Below are 27,692 nucleotides of genomic sequence, written 5' to 3'. Positions count from 1 at the left end.
AAAAGAACAAAGAACGGTATTGAAATCATTCGTAAAAAAGTAAGATGTGTTCAGAGTTTTGCCGACCGGATAAGGCAAAAGTTAAATTTATCAACTAGCGTTGCTCTGGTTGGTTGTATCGATTTCCTTTTGTGTGCAGAGGGAATTTGAAAGACAACCGTTTATCCCGCCCCTTGGATTGAGCCCTACCAATGGTGAGTTCCCAGACCCAACATCTTGATGTGGGTCTGACTTGCCAGGCTAAACATTAGATGCACTTGTTAAAAGATTATCATTGTATAAGATTTGTCACACTTTGATGTTGCTCTCCAACAGGAGCTCACACTTACATATAGCACAACTATTTGCTCAGGATCAATTTCTAATGCTTGATTCCTTACATAACAGTATATTACACACTCAAATAAAGGTTTACTTACATTAGAACATGGCAATGTGTGCAGGAAATGGGAGTCATATAAAAAAAATCATTATACCAACTAAGGTTTTGTGCACTGATTCCATTAGTAGAAAATTATACTTGAAAACATCATCGTCTCAGCACTTTACCTTCTTTCTACAATGAAGCAATACTAGTTTTTATTTTCCCATTTAATGACCTTTTAGACTACAGAATCTATTGTTACAATAATGCTTTGAATAGCTTACACAAGTCCATATATCTTCTGTATCTACTTTATTTACCTGGAGTGAGATATAATAATTTATGGATGCAGTTCCTCAACAATGCATCTATGATAGAAATACTGTCTGCTATTTCATTGCTTTAAAAAAGGCATGGAAGTGTGTGGGTGTATGTGCAAAAAAAGAATTGGTGCAGTAAATAGATATTGGGTGTCAGAGGAGAGATTGTACATTTATCTTGAAGTGTGTATGAATAAATTGCACGTGAAGCCGGATAATTATCCAGCCAGGGGATGTCTACCTAAGGTGGAGACATGTTTACAGGTGGGATTTCAGGTCAGGTAAACCTTGTTTTATATAATCGAATCAATTCCTTTTTTTGAAACGTCCCATTCAATGATGATGATTTTGTTGTATAAATCAGAAAATAATCCTTTTGTTGTTGGTATTTTATTTATGAGGTTATTTGTGGGCCATTTTAAAAGAATATTTTGAAGAATTTTTTTCAGCATTGTATTAAATTATTCCCGGTAACTTCACATACAGATACTGAAGCTCTTTAGGAGGGAGTTAACATGGCTTCCTCCCCAACAAGCCTGAAATGGGTGAAGGAAATCAACATGTAGACAGCACTATATCTAGTACTGCCACGGCACAACCAATGCAGATACAGTAGCTCAGTGACTTGTCTCAGTCCAGCTGAGAGGTAACCTCAGCATGGTAATAAACGAAACAAAACAACTAATTTATAAAGACAGTTTTTTAAACATAGGTTCTGTTTATCATCCGTTAGAACAATGACTGAATGATGGATATAGTCAGTTAAGTCCTTCTTTGTCTGGAGGAGTAACACAGTCGAGTGCATGCTGGTGTAGTGTGTCTACTGAGGGTTCTGAGTTGCTCAGCGCTGCCGGGAGAAGAGGTTCCTCAGGGCATTGTTGTAGTTCTTATTAAAGGCAGTGTATATGAGCGGATTAAAGAAGGAGTTGGAGTATCCGAGCCACAGGAAGATGCTCTTCCAGATGGGCGGGATGTCACAGGAGCACAGCGGGACGATAAGCTCGGTGATGAAGAAGGGGATCCAACAAAGTACAAACACGCCGATCAAAATGCCTACCATCAGCGCTGCCTTTTTCTCCTTCTGCTCGCGCCATGTGTCCCCGTCTGTCTGGAAGGTCACGGTGGCGTGGCGCACAGTAAATATCATCTGCGGCTGATGTGTTTCATCCTTTACCTGGGAGGGAGCCGATCAGAGAATAAATCAGTTCCTCTACTGATTCATTAATCCATCAGAAAAACCTGGTTAGCATTACAATTGGAAAAGCAATATCTTCAACAATAAAGCCCATTTTGTCTGCTCAACAATAGATGCATAGATGTGTGAATCAACAGGTGGATCAACAAGCTAAAGCTTATTCTTTCATTATACACACGGGAAACACACACACACATCCACACACACAGAACATAGCCAGAGCAGTGGCTTAATCTTCATTTTCTAGCAGCCCATTTTGTACAATTTCACAAACATGCGCAGCTGGGAAAAGGAAAAAGCAAATGTCAACATTAATCTGCTGACTTTCTTCTCTTTATTGTTGCCTAGCAGAGCTCAAGGCTGACTTTTTTTTTTGGTTATCAGGTGAAGTTGCCCAGGCTGTCAGCAACCTTACAGCACTTATAAAGACAAACCATCCTTCTGAATGTGTCAGAAGTAAAGCACACTCTAAACTCTAAACTGTTGTGTTCTGTTCAACATTTAAACAAGAACCTGCACCGGGATGGAGAACTCTGGAATAAATTTTAGTTGAATCAATACTGGTCAGGGGGGCCTATAACTGATAAAATGAATTAAGCAAGTCTATTTACAGCAGAGGGCAGAAGTTAAAAGCATAGTGCTCTTGGAAAGTATTGGTTTCAAATTCAGTGGATGGTTTAAGACACAAACATTAGTTAGTGCAGTTGCTAAAATGGGCACTTAACTGAACATCCTCCTTTTAAACAGTGCATCAGTAATGAAGTTAAGATGTACCTTCACACTAAGAAGGTGAGACTCACTATAAATGATTCACTGAAGACTACAATGTGTTTCCAATCATTAAAATGAAGAACTTATCCTTCCCAGTAACCTGAGAGCTAAGTTTTTATGAAGCGGCCCCCCTACTCTCCTTCTAATTTTAACAAAGCCAAATATAAAGCTAAAGAGAGGAGACGGTTAGCTTAGCTCAGCGTAAAGACTCGAAGCAGTGAGAAACAGCAAGCCATGCTCAGTCCAAAGCCACAAAAGTTCCCTAAAGTTACATTTCATTTGCGGAGACTCAAGGAGGATTCTGGCCCAGAAAAGAAATAGTAACAGCATGTACTGTAAGTCCTAATAAAAACATGTGTCATTCTTGCTGTGTTTGCACCAATTAATGTGACAGCGTACACATCCTCTGTGATTGACTTTTCTCTGATGAGGACAGCCCCCTACCTGCAGATATGGATCTTTTTTATCTTGTTAAGAATGTTTCACTTGCTTCTTTATTATGTTACAATGGGTTGTGTGTACAATCAGAACTGTTAAAGGTCAGGTAATTTAGTTGATAAGCTAGACAGTTTTGAAGTTTCATAAAATGTAAATTATAGAGATAGATTTTTAATTTATCAGTGTTTTAGCATGGGTGAGTTTTCCTATTTGCAGTGACATTAACTCTTTTCTGAAACTGTAGGCTGCATTTTATGGCTTTGGGTACTGCGGTGTTGAGTTACTTATTTGAGCATCTAGGCCAAGATTCAGTGCATCTTACTACTCTATTTCTGGTGTCATGTGTATGTATGTGTGTGTATGTCTTAATGTCTTTGAGTGGGTGTTTTTGATGGATGAGTGCAGGTTTATTATCTTGGATGTGGATGCAATGACTCACATCACAACTCCATGCAGACACGTTGCAGGTCTCTGTGCCTCAATTCTTCAGTGTACGCTGGGAAATGATGAGAATAACCTTTGGCTGGGTAATGAGATATGTATAATACAAGCATAAGCTGCTGGTATATCTGTGGAAAGCAAAATGACTAATAAAACAAATTCCATAAAATTTCCATAGCTACAAGAGTGATTGCCTGTGTAATGAAACTTGACATAAAGTTGGTCTACCGAAGCAATTAAAGGGCCAGGCTAATTTATTCAACGATTGTTCCTCCTTGATGATAAGCTCTGAATTTCGGGCCAACTGATGTCACACTTGCATAACTAAGGACTATATTGAGGATTTGGGGGAAATTTCAAAGTGCATTCATCACATAGGAGTTGGCCTCCGCCAGGGCTGCTCTTTGTCACCAATACTGTTTGTAGTATTTATGGACAGAATATCGAGACATAGTCAGGGTGGGGAGGGGTTGCAGTTTGGTAGGCTGGGGATCTCTGCTTTTTGCGGATGATGTGGTCCTGATGGCATCATTGGCCTGTGAACTTCAGCACTCACTGGATTGGTTTGCAGCCAAGTGTTAAGCGGCTGGGATGAGGATCAGCACTTCTAAATCTGATGCCATGGTTCTCTGTAGAAAACCAACGGCGTGCCTTCTTCAGGTGGGGAATGAGTCCTTACCCCAAGGGAAGGAGTTTAAATACCTTGGGGTCTTGTTCATGAGTAAGTGGACAATAAAGCAGAATATTGGTTGGAGAATCAGTGCAACAGGTGCAGTATTACATTCAGTTTATCGTACCGTTGTGACAAAAGGAGAGTTGAACCAGAAGGAAAAGCTCTCAATCTACTGGTCAGTTTTCGTTCCTACCCTCACCTATGGTCATGAAGGCTGGGTCATGACCGAAAGAACGAGATCCAGGGTACAAGTGGCCAAAATGGGTTTCCTCAGGAGGGTGGCTGGTGTCTCCCTTAGAGATGTGAGAAGCACAATCATCCGTAAGGAGTTTGGAGTAGAGCCACTGCTCCTTTCCGTTGAAAGGAGCCAGTTGAGGTGGTTCGGGCATCTGGTAAGGATGCCTCCTGGGCACCTCCCAAGGGAGTCCAGCTGGTAGGAGGCCTCGGGAAGACCAAGGACTAGGTGGATGGATTATATCTCCACCCTAGCCTGAGAACAACTCGGGATCCCCCAGTCGGAGTTGGTTAATGTGGCTCGGGAATGGGTAGTTTGGGGTCCCCTGCTGGAGCTGCTCCCCCACGACCCAATACTGGATTAGCGGACAAAGATGGATGGATGGATGGATGGATGGATGGATGGATTCATCCCATAAATGAAAAAAAGCATTCACTGTGTATTTTCTTTGGAACATCTCTCCATTATGTGGATGATTGCAAGTTCTCAAAATGTTCAGATTCTGAGTGATTTTTATAAGAAGCTTTTCATATGTGAAAGAAAGAAGCGTCTGCACTGAGATGTTTAAAAGTGGCATCATTTTTATTACTGAGGTGTCATGGGTGCTTTACAGATTCCAGTACCCACCTTAAGGGCAAATTAAAGGTAGGTGCTGATTCAATTTTCTTTAATTTTTCTTTAATTAAATAGGTTGCTTGCAGAATAGATCTAGTCTTTTGTGTCTGCTGATTAGAGAAATGCCAAAGCCAGGAAGGCACAGTGGCCCTTTAAAGATGCTGGAGGTGGTATTTATAGCCTTCTACCTTCTGCCTACGCACATTAGCAAGCTGGTAGTGATGAGCAGGATTGCTGCAATTATTTGTACGTATGCTCATACATCAGATACTTATGTTTCCCTGATTGCTGTTGAATTGCTCATCAACCAGAATGATAAATAATTGCACAGCAACTAATAATTGTGGGCCAGTGCAGGGCAGCAAGAAGTTGAGAAAAGGAAAGACAAATAGGAGTAATAGTCTGATGTCACAATGTAGTGATCGCCTCTTACTTATATATGTCTGTGTGTTTATCTGTTACCACGGTTGTTGGCAGAGGTGTAGATTGTTGTGGCTCTTTCAGCTCTGTACGCTTGTTTACCTGGCAGAAGTGGCAAGTTTCCACTACGCAATTAATATCAGCAGATAGTTTAGGCCACTAAATCTGTTTCCTTTGCCTGTCTCTACTTTTGGACTGGCCTTGGCTTCTGTCATGTATGTGCTTTGATATCTCCTGTCTCTACTGGGAAATTACAATGCAATAGCCTGGAGTGGTTTCTGAACCTAACTGGAGTGTGTCCTATATTTATTTAGTCTGTCCAATGCTCTGCATGGCCTTGAGTCCCTTACTTACTGCTATGTGTTCCTCAATCTCCTTAGTCAAAGTGATTTCTATTACTGACTTCCCTCCCATTGGCCCTTTTTTCTCCACATTCGCTACACTCAGTTTCTAATGCTGGGGATTTGCTGGGGGCATATGCTTCTCCTTCCCGCATTGGCAGCACTCTTGCTCTCCTTCATCACTTATCTCATTGGCTGGCTGTCTCCAACCTCTCTTTGATGGTTGCTAGTGTGTCTCCTCCTGCACTCTGAAAGCTGCCTGTTGCTACGTCATATCTACAGCAGTTTCAAATGTAAGGTGAGCTTCGAAGTGATGTCTTGAAATTATTTTTGTAGTCCATTGTTTAAATAAGTGTGCTAACCTGGATCTTGCCACCTTTTATTCCCAACTTTACAGCTGACCTGTACAAGGTGAATCTCTATCTCCATGAATGCCAGTCTCTGGCCGGTGTCTCTCTCAGAACATTTTTGTGACACCATGTCAAGTAAACTGCTGGCCATGGTATATTACCTCCATAACAGCAACTCAAAATGATCATTACAAAGTGCTGTCAACCAATCTTACTGAGTCATGTACAGCTTATTCTAGCTCTCTGATTGGTTTAAGGAGTGTCTATCTACATGTATTACCTATTACCTTGACAAGGGGGAGGCTATGAATAATATGACTTATAAGGATTGAGGGATTGTTTTAAGAAAACTGATTTACAAAAAGGTAAATGAATAATCACCTCAGCCATGGGCGTTATTGTGTTGGTCTTGCGGGAGCCAATACGAAACTTGGCAGCCTTGTAGATCTTCCAGTAAACAAACAGCACCACACAAAGCGGCAGGTAAAATGCTCCGAAGGTGGAGAAGATCGTGTAGGATGGCTCCTGGCTCACCTGGCACTTCATCCCCTCTGTGTAGGTCTCCCCCCAGCCAAAAAGTGGCGACAGGGAAATGATAGACGACAGCAGCCACGTGAGTGCAATCATCACATTTGAGATTTTTTTGCGCGTCTTGAGCGTGTACTCTAAATGCCTGGTGATGGACCAGTAGCGGTCTAGCGCGATGGCCGTCACGTTCCAAATGCTGGCCGTGCAGCAGAGAACGTCAAAGGAGATCCACACCTGGCACAGCACACGGCCCAGTTTCCACAGCCTGCCGTTCAGCTCATGAACAAGGCTGAGCGGCATGACCAGGGCAGCCACCATCACGTCGGAGATGGCCATGGACGCCACAAGGTTGTGGGGCACCCGGTGAAATGTCCTAACCCTCAAGATGGTCACTAGCACCAGCAAGTTCCACACGAAGGTGGCCACCACCAGCATTGCCAGTAATGTAAGAGTGAGCACGCTGAAAACAGAAAAAGGCCTGTAGATGTTTCCTCCGGAGTCACGGCCATCAAACGCTTTACTGAAGTTGGCTGTCAGAATGCTGGTGTTGGGATACGTCATGGTAGCTGCTCACAGCCCAGCAGCCAAGGGCCAAGGCGATTCACAGACAATTTCTGCAGTAAGTCGATGCATTCTGCAGTTGTGAGAGAGAAACATTTTTTAATGTGATTTTTATATGCACAACTCTCCCACATCTGAAAACCTTTTGTATAATTGAACATTCTATGAAATTCAACAATATATACTAATGTTTGAAAATGCAATACTCTTTTACGGCTGGCTTAGCACCATTGTGTAAATGCCCAAGTGTATATCACTGTGTCATTCACAAGAGAGGTACTTAAGTGATTTGCTCACAATAGTAAAAAGCACTTGAGTCTCTAACAGCTGTCAAGCAACCTGCCTACAACTTTCAAGTGCAATTTCATTTGTTGTTTATAAGGCTCAAAAGTACTCTGGGACATCGCAGGGTCTGGAATAGACCATATACAGTATATATTCAGTTTCAATATACCACTGCTGTCTTTGGATTTGAATCAAGATCAGACCTCTGTTGCAAGGATGAGTTCTAAGTGGGGTCTTTATTGTACACTCATTCGGGAATATCTCCCTTTTGTATCCCATAGAGAGATCCCTCTGTTCAACTGTTGTGGATGTTTCAAGTGGTAAAGAATAGCATCTTTGTACACTTTAAATAAGAGAGTCTGTTGGAGACACACACTGTATTAACCTGGGACTGTTTTTGTTTCAGATTTCTAAGAAGAAAATATTTCACATGCCACCTCTCTCAATACATTCACAGGAGAGGCTCAGCAAGATGCAAAGTCTACACTACACAAGTTTCAACAGTGCATAAACAATGAATCTCAAATCACCAACCATGTACACTGTCTGTCAGCTGGATGTTGTAAAGTTTGGTTGATTGATTTTTACAACTTAAAACTGCTATACACAGTTTAAATGAATAGACCAACTTAATCACCAATGGCACAACTACATAAATCAACAATTATTCAATTCAAAAATCAAATTAAACAACTTTATTTAAACCAAAAGGGCAATCCCGTTTCCAGTTTTCGTTATATGATTTGAGTGACTATTTTAACTACAAACTTTAAATGCAAACCACACAGAAGTAGTAGAATTTGTCTACAACATGTATTAGAAATCCATCATTTCTGTCCAGAATCCATTGTTGTGATAACTAAGACACATCTGACTCACGGAAGCATAATTCCCATAATGATTCCATACATCATATTTTTCAAAAACCTATTCAGATGTATCTGATTTCACAATCTCAGAAGATATTAAGATGAATCATTAATTACAATTTCTTATTTGTCAATACATTTGAACTACTCCTCCTCCTTAAGCAATTTCTACAACCTGCTCTTGCTTCTAACAGTCCTCCCAGGCTTTGTATGAATACAGATCACAGTCTGAACCAGTGACCCAGTGTTTTACCACACAAACCTTCGTCTTTAAAGTGGCTTTTTCCCCACAACCTTGAATATTAAATGTAATCATTCATTTTGCATGACTCCTCGTGACATTGTAATGAGGAGCTCTGGATGAATTGCTCAGGCAAGTGTCAATAATGAGTGGGGCTAATGCATATAATTCAGTTGAAATAATTGTCCCTAACTGAATTTGAATATGTGTTGATTTTTCTACAAGAAAATCAACAGACTAAAATACAATAGTGTCTCCTAAAATGCTTTATTGATTTAGGTTTTTACACTCAGTGGGTTGTGTCAGTGTGATCTGCTTGTTATCAGTTACTGAGCCTCATCAATAGGACCTGATGGGTAATAACAATACAACCCATGTCCCTGTCCTATATTTATGTGACATGTGACAAGGTTTCTAGCATCACAAACCGTGCCCTCTAATAAAAGGGTCCAACCAAGTGCACGGATAGGCCCTCTGCTCTGTCTTCTCCCCGTGCCTATTAACAAGCCTAATAGCCATGAAATTGGACAACCGTTGTGAAGGAAACAGGCAATCAAACATGCGTGTTCCCTCCCTCAAATAGCACCTGTCACTCACTCTGTGAAAGACTGGCACACAAGGCAGAAAGACACATGCAAATGTATTTATGCATATGTGAGAGGAGTTAGGAGAGAGACACTGACAGACAAGAAGACAGGAATCATGTTCACTGACGTCAAAGTATAATACCTGAACACATTTAAGTCTATACTTTAGGGTATTTTTTAGACAGCTGTGTGGGTAAAGTGGTAATTCGAGTTAACTTTTAGTTAACTGTGAGAAATTAAACAGAGACAGAGGGCAATTAGCATCTCATTACCTAAGGTATCAAGGCGTTGGTGGACTTAGAGAAGAGAGCTTGTGATGGGGAGGTCGTTGGTTCAATCCCCAGACCAACAGGATAAAAACTGGGTGGGGAAAATGAAAGACAGCGCTTGTCCCTCCCTTATTACCACCACTGAGGTGCCCTTGAGCAATGCTCGTAACCTCAAAACCTGCTGCTCTGTGGCCAGCAGATCAGACTGGGGTTGTACTGGGCACCTTCCAGGTATGATTGTGTAACTGTGTGAATGTGATCAGGGCGTTCCTACAAAGGAAAGGCTGCTTCTCAGTGAACCTTCCCTGAATAAATAAAGGTTAAATTAAAAAAGAAAAATTATATATGTGCCAGAAAACGTTAGTTGTACAAGAGAGTCCTTTTCATGTTTACTGAGCTGCAGCAGGGAAATATTTCCTGACCACATACTGTATATTTCATTATGATTTAAAAATCAGCAAATCAGTAACTTTATCCTTTCTGAGCTTGAGAAGACTTTGTAAAAAGGCCACACTGCACACAAGGCTGTGGATATCAAGCCATTGTAACCAAACTTAGAGTGATGTGTTTTGCATGCTTTTGAACTTAGGTTTTCTTTGCTGCATTTATTTATGAGCCCCACAGAAAATGCAGTGGGATTTTATTAGCAAAAGAATGGTAATTAACAAATTTTACACATATTCAACTTTAGTTTCTGTTTCTAATCCATGATTATTGTTGTTTGCCCCTCATGCAATCAGCCTGCTGATAAAAACCTATTTCTAACAAAACATTGAAGGCAGCCAGCTACAGATTCAGGTAAAAAGTACTTTGACATCTCAATTCAGTTTAATAGTTGTGTCCATACACACTGTCACAACCTCATGATTGAAACAGCCAGAGTGTGAAGTGCATTCTCTCTTTGTGTAGAGCTCTCCATTCTGAAACGGTTGTACACTCTTTACACGATTTGTTTTACAGAGTTTCTCTGAGGCATCAGAGGGCTGACATTTACAACAGAAGGGAAGATAATGTATATAGATGTGTCCTCTGGCATTTGTCATAGAACCATTAAAGATAATAAGGCAGCCGTAAGGCAAACCTTTACCTTGTGAGTATTCCTGTTGTGTAGGCTATTCAGCACTTTACCTTTGATTTGGTGGAACGTGTTTTCAAAACAATCTCATGTACGATATTTAAAGCAAATGCTCTTCTTTCTAGTTGAAAAAAAACATTCAAATGTGCATTGTATATTGAAATCCACAGTTTGTGAGAGACTTGCTCTCCAGAATGATAACTCTACTATATCAATAATAATCTGTGTAGAGCTAACGTGTCCAATGTTGTTTCCGGTCTGCACTTGACTCTGGTAACAGATGATTATCAACCGAAACATTTGTTACACAAAATCTCAACAACACAACTTCACTTTTGATTCCTATTCTAAAAAAAAAAAAAGCTATTCTTATTATTAGAAAATTAAACTCGGCGGCAACGATTTATAAACGCAAATAACTCACCCCATTAACAGTTCGGCATAAGACAGTCCTGCACGAGAATATCTCTGCTCGATCTTAACCTCTCCATCGAAATTCCGCGGAGTGATTGAACCGCTTGGCTCAGTGTGTTGATGACAGCAGAAAGGCACCTCGCGCTGAAGATACAGAGCCGCTGGAATGAACCACACAGTGGTCGGAAGGGGGAACTCAGTCCAATTCACATGATAAACACTGCGTTTTCTCGGTGTGTGTGTTTATGTGTGTGTGTGTGCGTGCTTGCTTGCGTGCGTGCTTGCTTGTGTGTGCGTGTGTGCGCAAACGCACGCGCGTTTGTTTTTTTGCGTGCACTTCGCGCGAGTTAACAACTGTCTTTACATAATGCGTGGAAGAAGACGATGCCTATGTGTTTTCGGATTGATGGTGCTTCTCAGAAAACAAGCCCTCTGTCCTAATTAGTCTCATTCTGCCGTGATCAGAGGTTGCTGGAGGAGACATGGATCTTGCTGCTTTATGATGGATGGTACTTCCCCGCGACCACCGTTGAAACTCCCCCGGCATTTCTCCCATATTTCGCAGAATAATGCGTATTTCGCACAAAGTGATTCAAATCGCATATGTTGGCAGGAGCACGCGACGCTATACAACTTGTTATCAAGTTTCTCCCAATTGGGCTATATTTGGAATTCCCAGTAGGACACGACCTTTGTCCAGAGAAAATCTCCCAGGATGATTAATTTAATGAAATCATTAGTCTGCACCAGTTGCTTCCAGCAATGACAGTCTTTACAGGAAAAGAACACTGTGACTTTTTAGCAAACCATGTATCAATTAATCTGTTTTTAAGGGGTTCCATCTTGCTTATTAGAATGAATTAGGCTACCTTCTGCAGCAACAGACCTGTAGCTTTAGACCAGGAGCGGATACAAAGGAGGCTGATCCAAAACAACTAGCTACTGTATGATTCCTATCATACTTCATAATGTCAGGCTTTAGAATGTCTGACGCCCAAGGGCACCAGAGTGCAGAAAGTTGTGATGCATTTATGGTAAAGCAGATCCCAACCCATGTTAAGATTGAAATTGAAAACATAACCATCAAATACTACTACTTTTATAGCATGTAGGGCAGCCTATATTGCACTGCATAGGGCCTTCTCGACTAGAAAGTCACTTTGGTGCACTTCCTCTAATTTTCTCCAATGGAGGGGTAGATAGCACTTTGTGACGTTTTCATGCACATTGCGCCACCACAGAGGGCATTCTTTTTTTTATCTACAATGGGGGCATCCAAGAGGACACTTTTGCAGTGTTTTCCACCAGTGCACCAGTGACTGTTATGGTAACTGATTTCCAATTAGTCTTTAATATAATACAGCAACAGTACCGAGCAATGCCGCAACTATTAGCTCACTGTTTATCACAAACACACCACAGACCTTATAGTACTGATGATGAGTGAGAACTTAGCCAGCGCCATGGGAGGCTTGTTCATTACCATCGTAGAAAAAAAAGAAGCCTGTTTGTGCCAAAATAACCCGCATTGAGTCCCATGTTGAAAATACTGCATGCACTTGGCTTTGTAGATGCTACTGCAGTGTAAATGTTACATCACACCTTCCATGTCCTTTACTCCAGCAACCTTGGAGAGTACGATACGTGTTTATCCAATTGTTGCTTGTGCTAACATTAAAATCCATGGGATTTGTTTGAAACACCTGCTGAAAGAGGATAAATGTGATTCGGTAACTAATCATGAAATATGCAGCTGCACACATGTACTGGGACACTTGCCTTCTGTTACATAATCCCCTCCTCAAGGGAAAAATTTGGGTAGCTGTAGGACCCTGCCTCCTGACCCCTCCTCCTGCCATCCCTCCTCCCCCTTTTAACAGTTGATGCTAATGCACAAAATCAAATCAGCTTTGCAGTTGCTCATGCAGTCGCTGTATAACTTGCTTTGAGAAATGGTGTCTTACTAATTATAGGGCTATGAAGGCATTAATGCAACCCACTTAAAGTGTAAGTACAAAGTGCTCCTTGTTAAAACAGATGACACTTGCGCTTCCAGCTGTTTAGCTGTACTGCAGATTTGATGAATATACACTGCAGCACAGGCTTAGATGAAAACACAGTAAGGGGTCACATCATGCATTGTAGTCTTGTTTTTACAAAAAAAAAGTGTGAGCACTACTCAAGCTTAACAATTACATTTGTGTCACTGGAAACATCAGACTGTGTCCTGTTTGGAGTAGCTGTTACTCACCTTACTCATTCTAACAAACTGCTCTGTTCCCTTGTTTGAGGAAAAGGGGTCTTTTTATTCTCATTTTTTCTTAGCACATCTCTGACCTTGTCCCGCCAGGCTGGTCTCATCCTCATAAACAGCCAGTCATCAATTATTCCTGTTCCTACCAGGATTTAACACTGTCAGCAACTACAACTTCACGTCCCAGGTCCGGGAAAAACGTGATGTCGTCTTGGATCAGGGACTTTGCTGGTAAACCTGCTACATAAAATTAGCGGTGTGTCTGACCTGCAGTAATTACACAATGAATGATTAAATATTAAGCAAAGAGAATCCTGGGATTTCATATTAGAGCACCCTCTGTTTGCCCTATGAACATGTTGTACATGTTCGTAAAATACGTGTACGTAAAATCTAAGCTTCCCCATTGAAGCAGTGTCATGATCCATTGGGTCATTTTGAGCGTTTGTTACACACTTTCACATTTATTGATTTCACATTTTAAAAGTATTTGCTACAGGAGGATATCCCATGTGTAAGATGCCTTTGACCTTTCTATTGGGATTTTATCCAAACAATAAACGTCTTCAGGTGACAATAAATTCTGCCGACAAGGCTGATAATGTCTTTACTGTCATGCGTCCCTGACAGTTAATATCTGTCTGCACTGTACCACCCACACCTAATTAGAGCATCACTGTGTGTCAGTAGCTGGTGAGGCAGGAGTAGGTTCAGACATGGTGTTAGGCTGTGATGTGCTGAGGCAAGCAGCACCGGCCCAGTAGATGAAGGAAAAGGAAAGATTCAATAAATTGTGAAGATGTAGCAGCAGAGGTCCTCTTTGATGGTCTGTTGGCAGAGTAAACGGATAGCAGAATTGTCTGCATGTGAACAATGCTCACAACTTGTACTATGTGCTCAAAAATAATTTGTCAAGATTGATTCAAAGTGACAATGACCTCAGGTATAGTGTGCATGCCAAAGACTGCAGCAAGTCTTTGGCTGATCATAGAGGCTACGGTGTAATGGTGTTGTTCTATTGGATTATTTGGTTTCTGTTATTTTATCCCAACCTTACTCTTAAATTTGTTTAAATTTTGCATTTCCTCTTAAATCAGCACACATTGTAAAGCTATAAATGCAACCATCTCTTTGAATTATAGCTTTACATTTGCATATTTTTACCCAATTAGTGGCCTTGCTTAATCAAAAAATAGTTTTTGGGGAAATGTTTTTACAATTATTGGATGGATTGCCATGACATTTGGTACACACGTTTGCCTCAGGATGAATTGTAATTACTTTGGTGAGCCATTACCTTTCCATATGGTGCCATCATTAGGACAAAATTTCAATGTGTCAGGATTTTCGGTTTGTGACGAATACCTTTAAAATCTGCGAAAAGGCACAATATCTTTCGTTCCATTATCCCTGAAACCTTGGTTGTTTTCTTGGGCATAAAGTGAGGGACAGAGGTTTCCTTATTGTACAACAATCGTCTTGATAAATTGCTCTAACTGTGTGTGGTGCTGTAAACTTGCCAAGACTGAAAATTCTTTAGCGGCCTGATATGTTAGAAGAATTTCAAACTAAGGGTAAATAACAGAGTTTTCTTTCCTCCAAAGACACCTTTTAGAGTATTATAAGAAGAATGGTCAGATTGCAAAGCTATATCATGTGTCAACATTACTATCAGTATACAACACTTTGTCTTTCAACACTTATTTTTGTGATTTCTCATAAAAGCTACCAACCCGGGGAATGTGACGATGTTTTTATCTTTAAAAATTAACTTTCAAAGGGGAGAAAATCGTTGTTTCTACTTTTGATTGCAACTGATATCTGTAAATTTGTATTGTTATATTTAAATAAATACGTTTACATCTACAGCATATCAGTCAGGACAAGACTGCCTCTTTCTTCATTCATCTTTGGTAAACACAAGGCAGATGATATATTCAGTTTTATTCCCACCTTTCCAAAGATAACACATTGAGTGAGTGCATGAATTGTAAATGTTAAGTCACTTAACTTCTCTGATTAAAAGAGATTATTGCCGTCTGTCAAAATCTCAAAATGTCTTTTATGCTAAAATGATTCCAGTTTCTAATTTACACTCTCCTGGGGGAGTTTGTCATCTTAATGAATAAGGTTTTTAATTCAAGTAGTTAAATGCCAGTTAGTGTGAATCACGTTTCTCAACTTCACATACTATGGGACTATTCTAAATTTTTTCTTTTGAAAGTGCTGTCTTTGTTACTTGGCATTGAATTGAAACATAAGTTTAGCAGAGTGGAATGGATGCAGTTGTTGCCAATTTTGGTGTCATAACAAATCTAATATGATATTAACAAGACTCTAGTCACTAAATACCTTAAATAACTATCTTTTGAACAATTGAAAAGAGTAGCTTACACATAAAACAAAAAGCTAATTTGATCGTTTTGATTTCATTATTGTTCAACAAGAATTTATAATTGAAACAGTTAATGAATTGTTGAAGTCGTTTTGACTGGAAATTGTCTAATTTCAGATCTTATGCCTCAAGTGATCCCCTGACTCGTCTTTGAGGTGAATAGCCTTAGGTGTTGCCCTAAAAAATAAGGAAATTAATAAAGCACTCAAGGTCATGTGCCGGGAAACTCTGAGAGGAGCCATCCATCTACTGCTCCAAGGGACCGGCCAAGGTAAAACAGGTCAAGGCTTCATATTTCTTTAAAATGGCATTTACATTTTCAAGTGCAACAATAGGAAGTGTGGTTTAGAATTAAAATACATCATCTAATTATGCTCTGCTGCAGCCAGGAAGCCCTTTTGAATTCACACCATGAGGTTGTATCATCATTTCATGCATGTACACATATTTTTTTTCAGGGCATGTTAATTTCCTCCATTTTCATGTGTCTGGCGCCTTTCTCGATTTTGCTCCAATCCTTCTCCCACCTTACTCAGTTAAAAAAATAAATAGTGCGGGGAGGTTGCTGCCCCCTGACAACACACACATTCTAATACACACACCACACCCCATATTCATGAATCACATGTCATCTCAGACACCAATTGTGTCGGGAGCACTTGTGTAACAGTATGAAGTGCACTTTGATCTGTAATTTGCCGCAATCACAATAACAATGAGTCATATACTTGAAATTGATCCACTACCGGACCCCAAACAATGACAATAGACTGTCCTATTTTCAGAGCTCCTTACTTGCCTTGTTGGAATATATATATACTGTATAAAGTCAGAAATGACAAAGACCCAGGTGGGCAAGTAGAGACACTATCTACTCCAGGAAGAGGTCTGAGCAGGTGAGGAGGAAGATCGAGTGAGAAGGGTGGTTTGTGTCCGGCAGCAGGGCGCTTGGACAAAGGAGGAGAGTGTACTGCAGCCCAGGATCATTTAGGCAAATATCAAGCAGGCAGACTTCCAATGCGTCCGGTTCCTTGTGCAAGCAGTCTACGATGCCCTACCAAGCCCAGCTAAGCTCCACAAAAGGCAATTAGGTTCCCAGGTGATGCCGCAGAGAAAGCCACAAGGTGGCTTTGGTTGAAAAGGGCTGATTCGTGGGTTGCTGCTGGGAAGCAAGTCAATTCAATTCTTTTTTTTTTCTTTTTTTAAAGATTATTTTTTGGGCATTTTAGGCCTTTATTTGATAGGACTGTTGAGGATATGAAAGGGGAGAGAGAGGGGGAGTGACATGCAGCAAAGGGCCGCAGGCCGGATTCGAACCTGGGCCGGCTGCGTCGAGGAGTAATCCTCTATACATGGGCACCCGCTCTACCAACTGAGCTATCTGGGTGCCCAATTCAGTTCAATTTTTAATTCAATTTTATCTATAGTATCAAATCATGACAAATATCATCTCAAGACACTTTATAGATAGAGTAGGTCTAGACCACACTCCATAATTTATAACGACCCAACAATTCCTGTAATTCCCCCAAGAGCAAGCATTTAGTGCAACAGCAACTCCCTTTTATGGAGAAACCTCGGGTGGTGAGGGAAACTTCCTGGACAGACCCAGGCTCTTGGTATGCGGTGTCTGATGGTGCTGGTTTGGGGTGTGATGAACAGTGGCAATAATAGTCACAATAATGATAATGGAACAATGACTAGAAATAGTGTTTTTGTAGTAGTTCATGGCGTAGCTGGGCACTGCAGGGAATAGCAGGACATAGAAGGCCCTGCAGGACATAGCCCGGCACTGCAGGGCACAGCAGGTATTTGCAGAGCACTGCATGGCATAGCAGGACTTAGTCAGGGCCTGATCAACCCTGGCTGGGTCACATTGGAGAGGATGTTTGATGTTGCGAAACCTGAAACACCTGATGACCTTAAGTCACATCACTGAGGATCTGTCTCAGGGCATTTTTAATTGACACATCTCATAAAGGAAAGTGTCTTCTTCCTCAGTCTAACTACAGCTGAGGTTTTGATTCTGGAAACGACTGGATGTCAATTCAATTGGGAGAGACATATTTGCAGACATGCAAATAAGATTTATTGTACAGCTCAAATAAATTGTACAAAGTCTTTGGCGATTAGACTCCATCGCTATACAAATCTTTCGTATAACTATATACAGGGGTAGAGAACCTTCAGACCCCCCGATGGAATCAAGACACCGGTGGTGGCGAGAAAAGAGCCCAAAGACCAGACCGGTCAGCCTGAGTAGATGACTGGAGGTGTACGGGGAGGTGGAAGTTTGCACTTTTTGCCTGCAACAAGAGCTAAATGGCAAAGGGAGAAACAATTATTTAAAGCAGGGTTGTGACTCTGTGATTGGCCCTTGCCATTGGCTAATGATTCTGATTGGTTTAGCAGGAAGGTGAACACCTCCAACAGTGGATTCTAGTTAGGTAAAGCGTTGATTAAGAGTGAGGTCTTCCTGTAAGGATTTATGCTGAGATACATTTCAATCTGGAGAGAGTAGTTGCAGATATGCATATTTGTTGTTATATTTGCATGCTAAAATATACATTTATTATGATAACAGCTGAATTGATTTAGGAGTGCATCAATTAATAGTCAGGTCTTCCTGAGAGAATTTACGCTGAGCTACATTAGTTTCATCACCACACTCATTTTATTGTGATCCTCATTTGATCTAACAATATTGAATTTTAAATTCAACACCATGCCACACTGACACAGCTTGCAGCAGTATTACGAAAATAACATTTGCTCATACTCATAAACAGATTCCACTTCCCTCCAGCTGTAATCACTTTCCCCCTGACATTCAAATTCATTTTTTAATGGGTAAAAATATATAGAGCAATTAGTGGAAATCAATTGTACTTATAGTTGAAAAATTAAATTCAGTTCAGTCAAAAACATTTTCATCATGATTTAATGATTAAAGTGTTAAATTAATAATAAGTTTTCCTGCGCAATCAGAAACCAATATTGAATAAACAAAAACTGTCATGGGGAAAAGTTGATATATACAATCAAACAGTATGTACGAGTCGTACTATAGGAGTAGGAAAACTTGTGAAAACAATCAGGACAATCAATGTCAGGTACATTTCTGCGAGTAAGTTAAGATAAACAACTTGAGTTGCTTTCATTATTATGTCTTTTTTTCTGGGGCATTTCTGGGCAGCAGATATAAAAAAATGACAAATTATCACTTCAAAGTGGACATGACAAACATGTCAGCAAAATATATCAGGTGCGTCAGGTGTATCAGGTATCACACAGTGGGTATTTCCGTGTGTTATTGCTAAAGCTGGAAACAATGTGCGGAAAGTTGTGGGAAAGCTGCTTAAAAGCTTAAAAGCACCAAAGAAATGATACGCTGTTGCTACTGCTGGCTGCTGGTTCTTCTCCAAAATCTTCCTTTATTCTGCTGTTAATTTGTTTTTGCTATGCTTCTTTTTATTTGGTTGTTAGCATGTGAAATAAGATACTATTGTGCTGTTGATTTGCAAAGTGGTAAAATATGAATACTCTGTTTAGAGTTTTGTGAGTGTAATTAGCTGAATAACCTTTTCTGTATATTTCCCTCTCACATTATGAGTCACTTAAACAATACAGGATTGACAAACTTAATGCATACAAGTCACCTTTAATGCAGAAAAGACTGACGTTGAACCAGTCCAATTGACATTAACATGCTACAAGTGTATTCCAAGAATGATCCAGCAATGCAATCCCCAGATGTGGAAAACTGTCATGACAGTTTTGATCAATTGTCAGCTGTTCAGCTCTTTGTTCTAAACTTGTCACTGAATTATGTTCCCATCTTTTTACAGTAATTTACAGACCACCAGAAAACTATATTCTCTATAATTATCACTCCCTTTGATTACAAGTATAAATTAAGGTCTACATTTTTTGATTAACATCAACATGTTCCTTGTTGGTTTGCCTGTGTCCTAGAAGACTACATCACTGCTCATCTGCACTCACAGAAAAGCATCATCATTAATTAGTCAGATGAAAAATCATCAATTTAAAGCAATAATTAGTCCTCACTCTTTGGTGTCTGCTGTCCTCATATCTGGACTGAGTGGGTTTGTCTTAAATATGGAGCAATAGGAGTCAGGGATTACCACCCAATTACTATAACTGTGTCATGGGATTAATTAATTCAAAGCATTTACAGATATTCTAATTGTTTTACCAAGCTGATGGCATCACGGTGCCACAGTTGTGATATATACAAGATTGATCTTTGTTTTTTCTTCCAGCGAAAGCCAATATGTCAACCTTGTGCATGTTGTTGATGCCCAGCTTTTTTGAATACTAACTGAATACCAACAGAATTGCAATTATTCAAAATTCCTTAATCACAGTCTTGGTTTAGGTCCAAAGCATATTCTACTTACCGTAATGAAAGTTGTCGGATGCCTACCACTGTAATACTTGTATAAATATCTATTAACTATGCATATACATTAAAGCTTGACCTGCTTAAAGTTATTTAACGTGTCATTAAACCCCATTTATAACTCTGTTTTAAATCCCAGTTTTATGATGTATATGTTGTCATTAATGCACACATTTTAAGACTATAGTTAGTTTAAGAATGAAACACTCCTGAGTGAAGTTAACGAGAAACAAGTCATGTTGACCAAAGATTACAAAGGTTACAATTTTCATAATTTCTGGTGGCAGTTCAAAAAATTCAAATTATTGTGATACTTCAATAATTTCCCTTTTTTGACATTTTATAAATCATGAAGACTGGGACTTTTGGAAGATATGTAAATAGGAAATCAATAATTCAAATGATTCGTCTTTTGAGTAGCTGTTAAGAACAAGTTTAAGTCAATATATTATTTTAGAGAGCATTTAATTCAAGTGCACAAATTGCGCTTAGAGAGACTTCGAACATAACCATATTTCACAAGTACAGTGAAATATGTTCAAACAAAAAGGCCAGCGTTCAACTGTGTTTTAAATTGTAGCATTAAAATGCACTGTAAATAGGGTCATGCAGTCATTTTTATGCATTTAGCCACTACATTTGAATCTCTATTTGTATTGATTACTTCCACCGACTCAGTGTTTGTTGATTCCAAAAGGCTTAGGACCGCTCACAAAAAATGTCAGAGATGATTAAAGCTTATTCATGTAGCAGAATATGCTTCAATATACCAAGCTAATTTAGCTTTACACTGCACAGGGAGGGAGCTTGAATGGGAAGCCAACTTGGCACAAAGTATTTTTCAACCCCATGTCTTTGCTCTGCGTAATTATTTGAATTAAATTAATTGGTGATGCACATTTGCATATCTAGGTTATTTCTCTTATGGAGAAAAAGGTCTTTGGAGAGTACAGAAACAATTACAAGGCTGCCAGACAGTAACACCCCCCACCCCCCCCCGGACCCACACACCACCACCAGTTTTTTATTCATGGGAGGGTTTTGGTCTCAGTACTCTGAAGGAAAAATGTGATAACACCACAGTGCAGGAGTCACATCTATGAAGCAATTTAATGGAATTGCAGACACCTGAAGCACACACTATCACCTGGTATCTTTAAATGACTTTGTACAATCATAGGTATTTAGAAAAGTTGAAATATTTGTTTTGCCAGGGAGGGAATAGTTGGAAGGAAATTTGATTGGAAGTGTTTACTCTGATACTGGGTGGTAAATGGTATGGGGGAATCAAATGTTCTGCTCTTGCCTCAGAATCTTTCACTGCTGTATTGTATTGAGCCAACGTGATTTTTAATCAACTAAGCTTATGCATTATACCGTTAAGGGAGGAAATACAACACTATCCGAATCGACTGGATGTTGCTTACTGCTGGAAGTTCAGGAAAAACCTTCTAAAGTTCACTCTGAACCGTTATTATATTTCACCACAAAGGGCCAATGAAACCAGAAAAATCTAATTTAAGAAGCTGAAATCAGGTTACTTTTACCGTTCTTGCTTAAAAATGACTTGAATGGTTAATTGATTATCAAAATACAGTCCAAACCGCTAACACATTCAGTTTACTAAAACCAGAAAATAATTCACGTTTAAAATCAATCAATCAATCAATCAATCATTCAATCAATCAAAATTCAATGAAAAATACTCCTCAATGAGCCAGAATATCATCACTGTAGGCAGCTCTGTAATTCCTGCATTTCCAGACGTACTGTTGCTGAGTGTAATATCCCTTCAAAATCAATGTTTCTCAAAGCAGAATTACTAAGCCACAAATGTATACAAAACTAAATTACTGTGATTTGATTTGTAATTAGGGATTTTCCACTCCCGCAAACTCCTTCAACGACAACCCTAGTGTACTAGTTTTGCATTATGAACCTGGAGGTAATAGCATTCTACAGAATTTTCTCCAAAGAGGCAGTCAAATAAATTGCCAACCCACAAGAAAAGGCACTTATTCTATATGTCTGTCTGTAAACAACGAAACACACTTCACCAACAGCAAGAGAAAGCAACATTATTGCTTGTGTAGTTTGTTGTAAATTAATCAATGAATCTTAATCTAAATGATAGAAAGGACATACTGTGCCTGTATCTTATTCCAAACCAATGTGAATATGTGGAAATAAGAGGAAAAGTACCATGTTGCATTACATTTCCTGGTCCCAGTGAACAAGACTGTGCTGCAGAAGGAGACCAATTTGCTCAGCTGTGCGGTCAGCATGTCCATCCATAGACACGTTCATTGTATCCTCATTGTCTTTCTTTTTCTCTCCGCTGCTTTCATCTGACATTGTGTCCTATTCAACTCAGCATCCTCATCAAAGGTCCTGCTTACAGCCATCGGGCATGTTTGATATTCTGTTCTTTAAGCAGCATCAAAAAAGAGGGCACTTATAAACTTGAGTGTGTGTGATTATCTCCGCTCTATCATGTCACAGACACAGTGAGATATGGAGAGTGGGAGAGAGTATAGAGGTTTTTAAATTAACTTAGTTTGCTCACAAATCTGGGAAATGTCATCATCATCATGATTAAAAAAAACAAGCTATTATTGTTGTATTACCCTGGTTCAGCTTAAATAAAGTGTGTGTTAAGATTTCATGATTTAAAAAGAGAATACTGTACATCAAATTTGGCCTCAAAACACAAATAGTATAAACCACACTGGATTAAATAATTTTTTATTTGTTTTGGATGCAATTTTTTTTCACTGAATGGAATTTAGATGAGAATCATTTGCTCAATATACATATTTTCCCATCGAAAGCTTAAAACACTGTGCAAATCCCTGGTACAACAGAGCTGGATTTATCATAGCACACTCTCAGTGGGAAATGACTATGTGCTGCCCCCCTTTGGTGATTTATGTAAAGTGCAAACTTGCACGAGACGTGCTGATTTGTTTAATTGTTTTCTTTTACCACATGAGCTCAGATTTTGCAGAAATCTTTCTTGATGTCGTCACTTTTGAGGTTTGTGTGCCACACTGTCTCACAGCCCTCAAATGGCATGTAGGGCTTCGTGGGATCAGGTTTGCTGGTCGTCTTTGTGTGCAAACATGCAGAGATCAAATGGATCAAGCTCATGATGGTCATCAGGAGCATAAGGAACCCTAAAAAAAGAAAAGACAGGGTAAATTTCCACAATACATAGACACATTTTATGGTTTAATGTGCATATTTGCTCTAAGGAAACATCTTACCACAATAGACTGTGTTTGCAACTAAGTCATGGACGCGATAGCTTCTAGTGAACATAGCACCCAGGCCCAGAATGAGAATGGCGTACACGCTGAATGTGTAGCGCATGTACTTTGTTAACAGGAAGCTCTGCAGAATGAACCTAAGGGGACATTGTCAGGGATTTCTTTAAAATCAAATTGTTCCATAACTTATAACACACACACAAACTGCAAAATAAAATATTTATAGCTCCCGTACTTTTGTCCTTACCAGATTATTGTGCACAAGGAGACTATGGTAAGGACAATGGTGCTGATCAGTGGATCCGGCACGTCATGTTTGTACTTGAGCACGATGCCCAGACCCACAACAGCATTCAAGAGAGACCACCATGCAAACACTGCCAAGCCATTCTGGGTCTGCCACAAATTAGAAAGAATTTTAAATTATGTAGATACTGATAAAATCTTTAGGACTTTAACATAGCTTTTCAGTTTACTTTTTTTTAACTTTTTTTTTAGCTATTACAAGAAGAACACTTTTTTTTTTTTTACTACAATTAGACAACTTTTGGTTATTGAGCGTCTTCACCAGGTAACGTGTCCATGAGATCACACAAGGGTTGTTGATGGCTAGCCAGGCTTTGTGCTTGTTGAGGTTAGAGTAGGACATGTAGAGCATGTAGAAGCTGATGGCTGGGAGATTCCACCAGACTAGGACCGATCCAAGTATATTGCTGTACAAAGCAACAACAGCTTTGATTGTTTGTGCAGAGACATATTTATTTGTGAGTGTTACAGTAGTTGTGTGTGCTGCAGTACAAGAGCACTGGCTCTACTTACCGTCGGTCCCACAGAGTCATGCTGAAAATCCTCGCAATGTTAATCATGGTCCACATCAGATAAAATACTGGGGGGTGGATTTCCGGACTGAGGGCATTTCTGCATATGGAACAATAATATGTGTGATATTTACTTTGATCACATCACTCTTTAATATCATAATGCTTGAAATTTGCTTTACATCAAACCCCAATGATCATTCTATTTGCAGTCAAAAAACATTTCGGCAACAGCCATTCTGATGTGTTTTGTATTTACATTCTGTTTTCTTTAAATTAATTTTCATCATTAGAGGCCACCATTCTTGCTTTGAATTCAAATGGCCTACATATGCAAAGACACACCAGTTACCATTCTGTTGTATTGCTGTAGTATTAAACATACTAGAACCTTAAGGACTATAACAGCAGTTATATTAATCCACACTTTATTCTGGCATTGAATAAAGCTTTAAAGACACGATCCATGGTACCTTCTAAAGAGGCTGACCGCTGCATACAAGAGCCAGGCTTTAGACCACAAGTCAACCATAATCCAGAAGCTCTCAGACCACCAGTCCATAGTCACCTCCAGGGGGAAGGTCTCAGACACATTCCTGGATGAGGTCTGAAACACAGCTGAAGGCCATGAAAGAAAGAAAAAAAAATTACTGGTGCTTGATTAGGACACATGAGACATTTCCAGACAGTGACATATTGTAGCTGAGGAATTAATAAGATCAGTGTTGATTTGCCAACTTAGCATTGTAAAACATACAATTAGACTACATTGTGTGTGTGTGTGTGTGTGTGTGTGTGTGTGTGTGTGTGTGTGTGTGTGTGTGTGTGTTTATGGTCTAGATAGATGTATTGCCCTCCATTAGGGTCAATAGGTTGCAAAGATTATGTGAAATGACTGTAAGGGCAAAGGCCTTTCAGTGGAAAGTTCACATGCTGTCGTAATACTTAATACTTGGAATTTCTTGACAACATGGAGACAACATAAACATAAACATAAACATTAAATAGTCATGACTTAATATGCGTCAAAGTTAAAAAACAACAACATTATTTATCATATATAATATATAATATAATAAATATATAATAAACACACAAAAATCATCATCATGGTGATGGGTGCACTAAAGTATGTAAGATCACCATTTACAGTACTGAAACCACCCCACTTCGAACCAGTGAGAAGAGCTCAGAGAAAACAAAATACGGAACTCCCTATGTGAAATAACCAAAACCGTTACAACTTTGACTTTGAAAAAATGTACAGACAAAAAGTATTTTAAACTCTGAATGCAACCTACTGGTATAATTACATGAATATAGACCAGATGTGGATTCACTCACCATTGGGCACGTTGCTGTCCTTTGCCAGGTAACAGAAGATATCAGAGATGGACTGAGCAATTATAGCCAGGGCAACAGTCCCAGCATGTATCACTACATGGTCACAGTTTTTCACTGAGAAAGGAGACATCTGGAACCCTAATGTCCGACAGCTCAGAAGACTGGGAGGCAAATATCTGTCAAAACAATCTAATGTTTTGGACTTTGGACCACTGTTTCATTTTATGGTAGGCTATGACCAGGGGCAATGTATGCCACAAACATGATGCAGGAAATCAAAGCTAAAGAAAAGAGGAGATTAAATAACTATATAAATCAATGAACGGTGCACAGAGAAATGAAACAGGTCTATTGGAAAAGGTGTGTGGTCTTAATAGTGTCAAACCCGTTAATATATTAACGTTACATTCAGGAGAACCAGAATTGCTCAGGGTGCTTGTTAACCACAGTATTACCGGAGGGTAGATGGTCACAAGGTAACGCAAATGCTTATCCAGATAGAAGCTCTCTAGCAGAAACCTGGGAGCAAAGGGAGACAGCGATGAAAGATTTGGTTTCCCTTGCCTGTGTGTCATCTCTCAGAGGAAGAAAAAAATCATACACAGCTAAACGACAGAACGCAGCAGGCAGTCAGACTCATCAGGCTAACAACTCCATAAGAAGAAGCACCAATGACAGATTCCACAGTCACATTTCCAGGTTTCTGTTTGATGCTGCAGTATATCGGGTATATCAGTGTGTTGCATATACTGCTACTCCATTTTGCACCTGATTCAACCAATGAAAGAAGACTTGAAAGCTAGTAAAGCTATGTCCAGCTTCTATGGCAGCCAGCAATATCCTAATCCTGAAATATTTGGCAGATTGTCTGGCTGCTTTAAATACAGTTTACTGTACAGGATGCTGGTCTGTCATGTGAACTTATCTACTTCTTTTTAATGTCAAGTGAATGGCAGAGAGGGAAACCAATCTCAAGGCTTTTGCTATGGCCTAACTTTTCTGCTTCTAACCTTATATTTGCACAGCCCGTTGGACTGGACATTTTGGTGAGGATTCACTCTTTAGATATGGGTGATGTAACAGCCAGCAGCTTTGGGACCACTTGGCTGGCTTCTTTAACCTGATAGTGTGTCAGCCGTGTGCACTGGGACTAAGTGATAACATGTCACTTTAAAGGTTATTTTTACATTTTGAGATAAATGCATATTCGCTTTTTTGCAGAGAGTTAGATGAGCGAATACTTACCACTTCCATGTTAGTACAGCATATGAATCTGGAGCCAGCTTAGCTTAGCATAAAAACTAGAAACAGGGAAATTGTTAGCTTGGCTCCATCTGAAAGTAACAAAACACATCTATTAGTACCTTTAAAGCTCACTAGTTGACCCATTATATATTTTTTGTTTAACAGAAAGTTCCTTATTCATCACTCATAGATTTCATGCTTGCAAATATGGATTTAAATAGGTTACCAAGGCAAAAAGAATAGCACCATGTTCCAGTGTGCAACAAGAGGGAAATGAAGAGCAATCAATGTTCAAGTATAGTCAGGGTAAAAATGTCCCATGATGAAGACTACTACTATAAACATGTATTGTGTACACATAATCTGGCTTTTTAATCTTTGCTAAACTCAAACCCATCTTGGAGTTCTGTCATTTTGCATATGCACAGCTCTTCACTCAAAAGGGCACCCACGTTGTTGAATGTGTAAATGTATTACTGTTTTTTATTACAATGTCTGTAATTCAAATACTTCCTTTTTAGAAATGACAGCAAAGCCATACAGCTTTTCATCATGTTTTTTAAACATAGAGGAACGTGTTTGCGTAGCCAACCTAAACTTTCACACTCACTCTCTGTCAAACAGAAATAACCATGCAATGTTCAAGCAAATATTGATGATGATAGAAACTTGAAATCCATAGAGCAGCACTGCGGGCGTGGTGAACATCCAGTCATAAGTATTCCTGCAGGGAGAAAGAATAATATTGTTTAATTCGGCAAACAAATATAAATAATCAGACTCTTTCATGTATAGTCAGAGCAAACTGCAACATGTAAAGAGAAAATGATTACACAGGGGAAAACCTAATTGCCTCGGGACTAGGTGGAGTGATTTGCTGCATGCAATAATACAACAGGATGAGATAAAAGTATTAAGGAATAGGCACAGTCATGCTGTGTGGTGCGGC

At 39.6% G+C, this 27,692-nt stretch overlaps 2 protein-coding genes and 1 long non-coding RNA gene across 3 annotated transcripts; 1 reads left to right on the top strand and 2 right to left on the bottom strand.

Annotated features, from left to right (window-relative positions):
- htr5ab (5-hydroxytryptamine (serotonin) receptor 5A, genome duplicate b) lies at positions 1-11,096 on the bottom strand. The gene is made up of 3 exons (XM_034862456.1): positions 11,003-11,096; positions 6,545-7,325; positions 1-1,858 (listed from the first exon to the last, which is right to left on the bottom strand). The coding sequence occupies exons 2-3, from the start codon at positions 7,250-7,252 to the stop codon at positions 1,526-1,528; spliced, it is 1,041 nt and encodes a 346-aa protein (XP_034718347.1). The 5' UTR covers positions 7,253-7,325; positions 11,003-11,096; the 3' UTR covers positions 1-1,525.
- LOC117938093 lies at positions 9,535-27,484 on the top strand. The gene is made up of 3 exons (XR_004655327.1): positions 9,535-9,649; positions 10,028-10,030; positions 27,474-27,484. It is a non-coding gene; the product is annotated as an uncharacterized LOC117938093 (long non-coding RNA).
- LOC117938092 lies at positions 23,052-25,657 on the bottom strand. The gene is made up of 7 exons (XM_034862457.1): positions 25,499-25,657; positions 24,628-24,772; positions 24,156-24,254; positions 23,905-24,049; positions 23,584-23,732; positions 23,334-23,473; positions 23,052-23,243 (listed from the first exon to the last, which is right to left on the bottom strand). The coding sequence occupies exons 1-7, from the start codon at positions 25,626-25,628 to the stop codon at positions 23,062-23,064; spliced, it is 990 nt and encodes a 329-aa protein (XP_034718348.1). The 5' UTR covers positions 25,629-25,657; the 3' UTR covers positions 23,052-23,061.
- Positions 27,485-27,692: the final 208 nt, after the last annotated feature.

This window comes from Etheostoma cragini, chromosome 22, assembly GCF_013103735.1.
Source record: "Etheostoma cragini isolate CJK2018 chromosome 22, CSU_Ecrag_1.0, whole genome shotgun sequence".
NCBI lineage: Eukaryota > Metazoa > Chordata > Actinopteri > Perciformes > Percidae > Etheostoma > Etheostoma cragini.
Note: the sequence above shows the minus strand (reverse complement) of the source record. Positions and strands in the feature narration are given on the sequence as shown.

Excerpts from the sequence above, each read along its gene's own strand:
- htr5ab (XM_034862456.1), bottom strand. The coding sequence starts at position 7,252 with ATGACGTATCCCAACACCAGCATTCTGACAGCCAACTTCAGTAAAGCG. Across the intron at positions 1,859-6,544 it reads CAATAACGCCCATGGCTGAG|GTAAAGGATGAAACACATCA; the intron begins GTGATTATTCAT and ends GCTCCCTCCCAG.
- LOC117938092 (XM_034862457.1), bottom strand. The coding sequence starts at position 25,628 with ATGTCTCCTTTCTCAGTGAAAAACTGTGACCATGTAGTGATACATGCT. Across the intron at positions 24,773-25,498 it reads GGACAGCAACGTGCCCAATG|CTGTGTTTCAGACCTCATCC; the intron begins GTGAGTGAATCC and ends CATGGCCTTCAG. Across the intron at positions 24,050-24,155 it reads ATGACTCTGTGGGACCGACG|CAATATACTTGGATCGGTCC; the intron begins GTAAGTAGAGCC and ends TGCTTTGTACAG.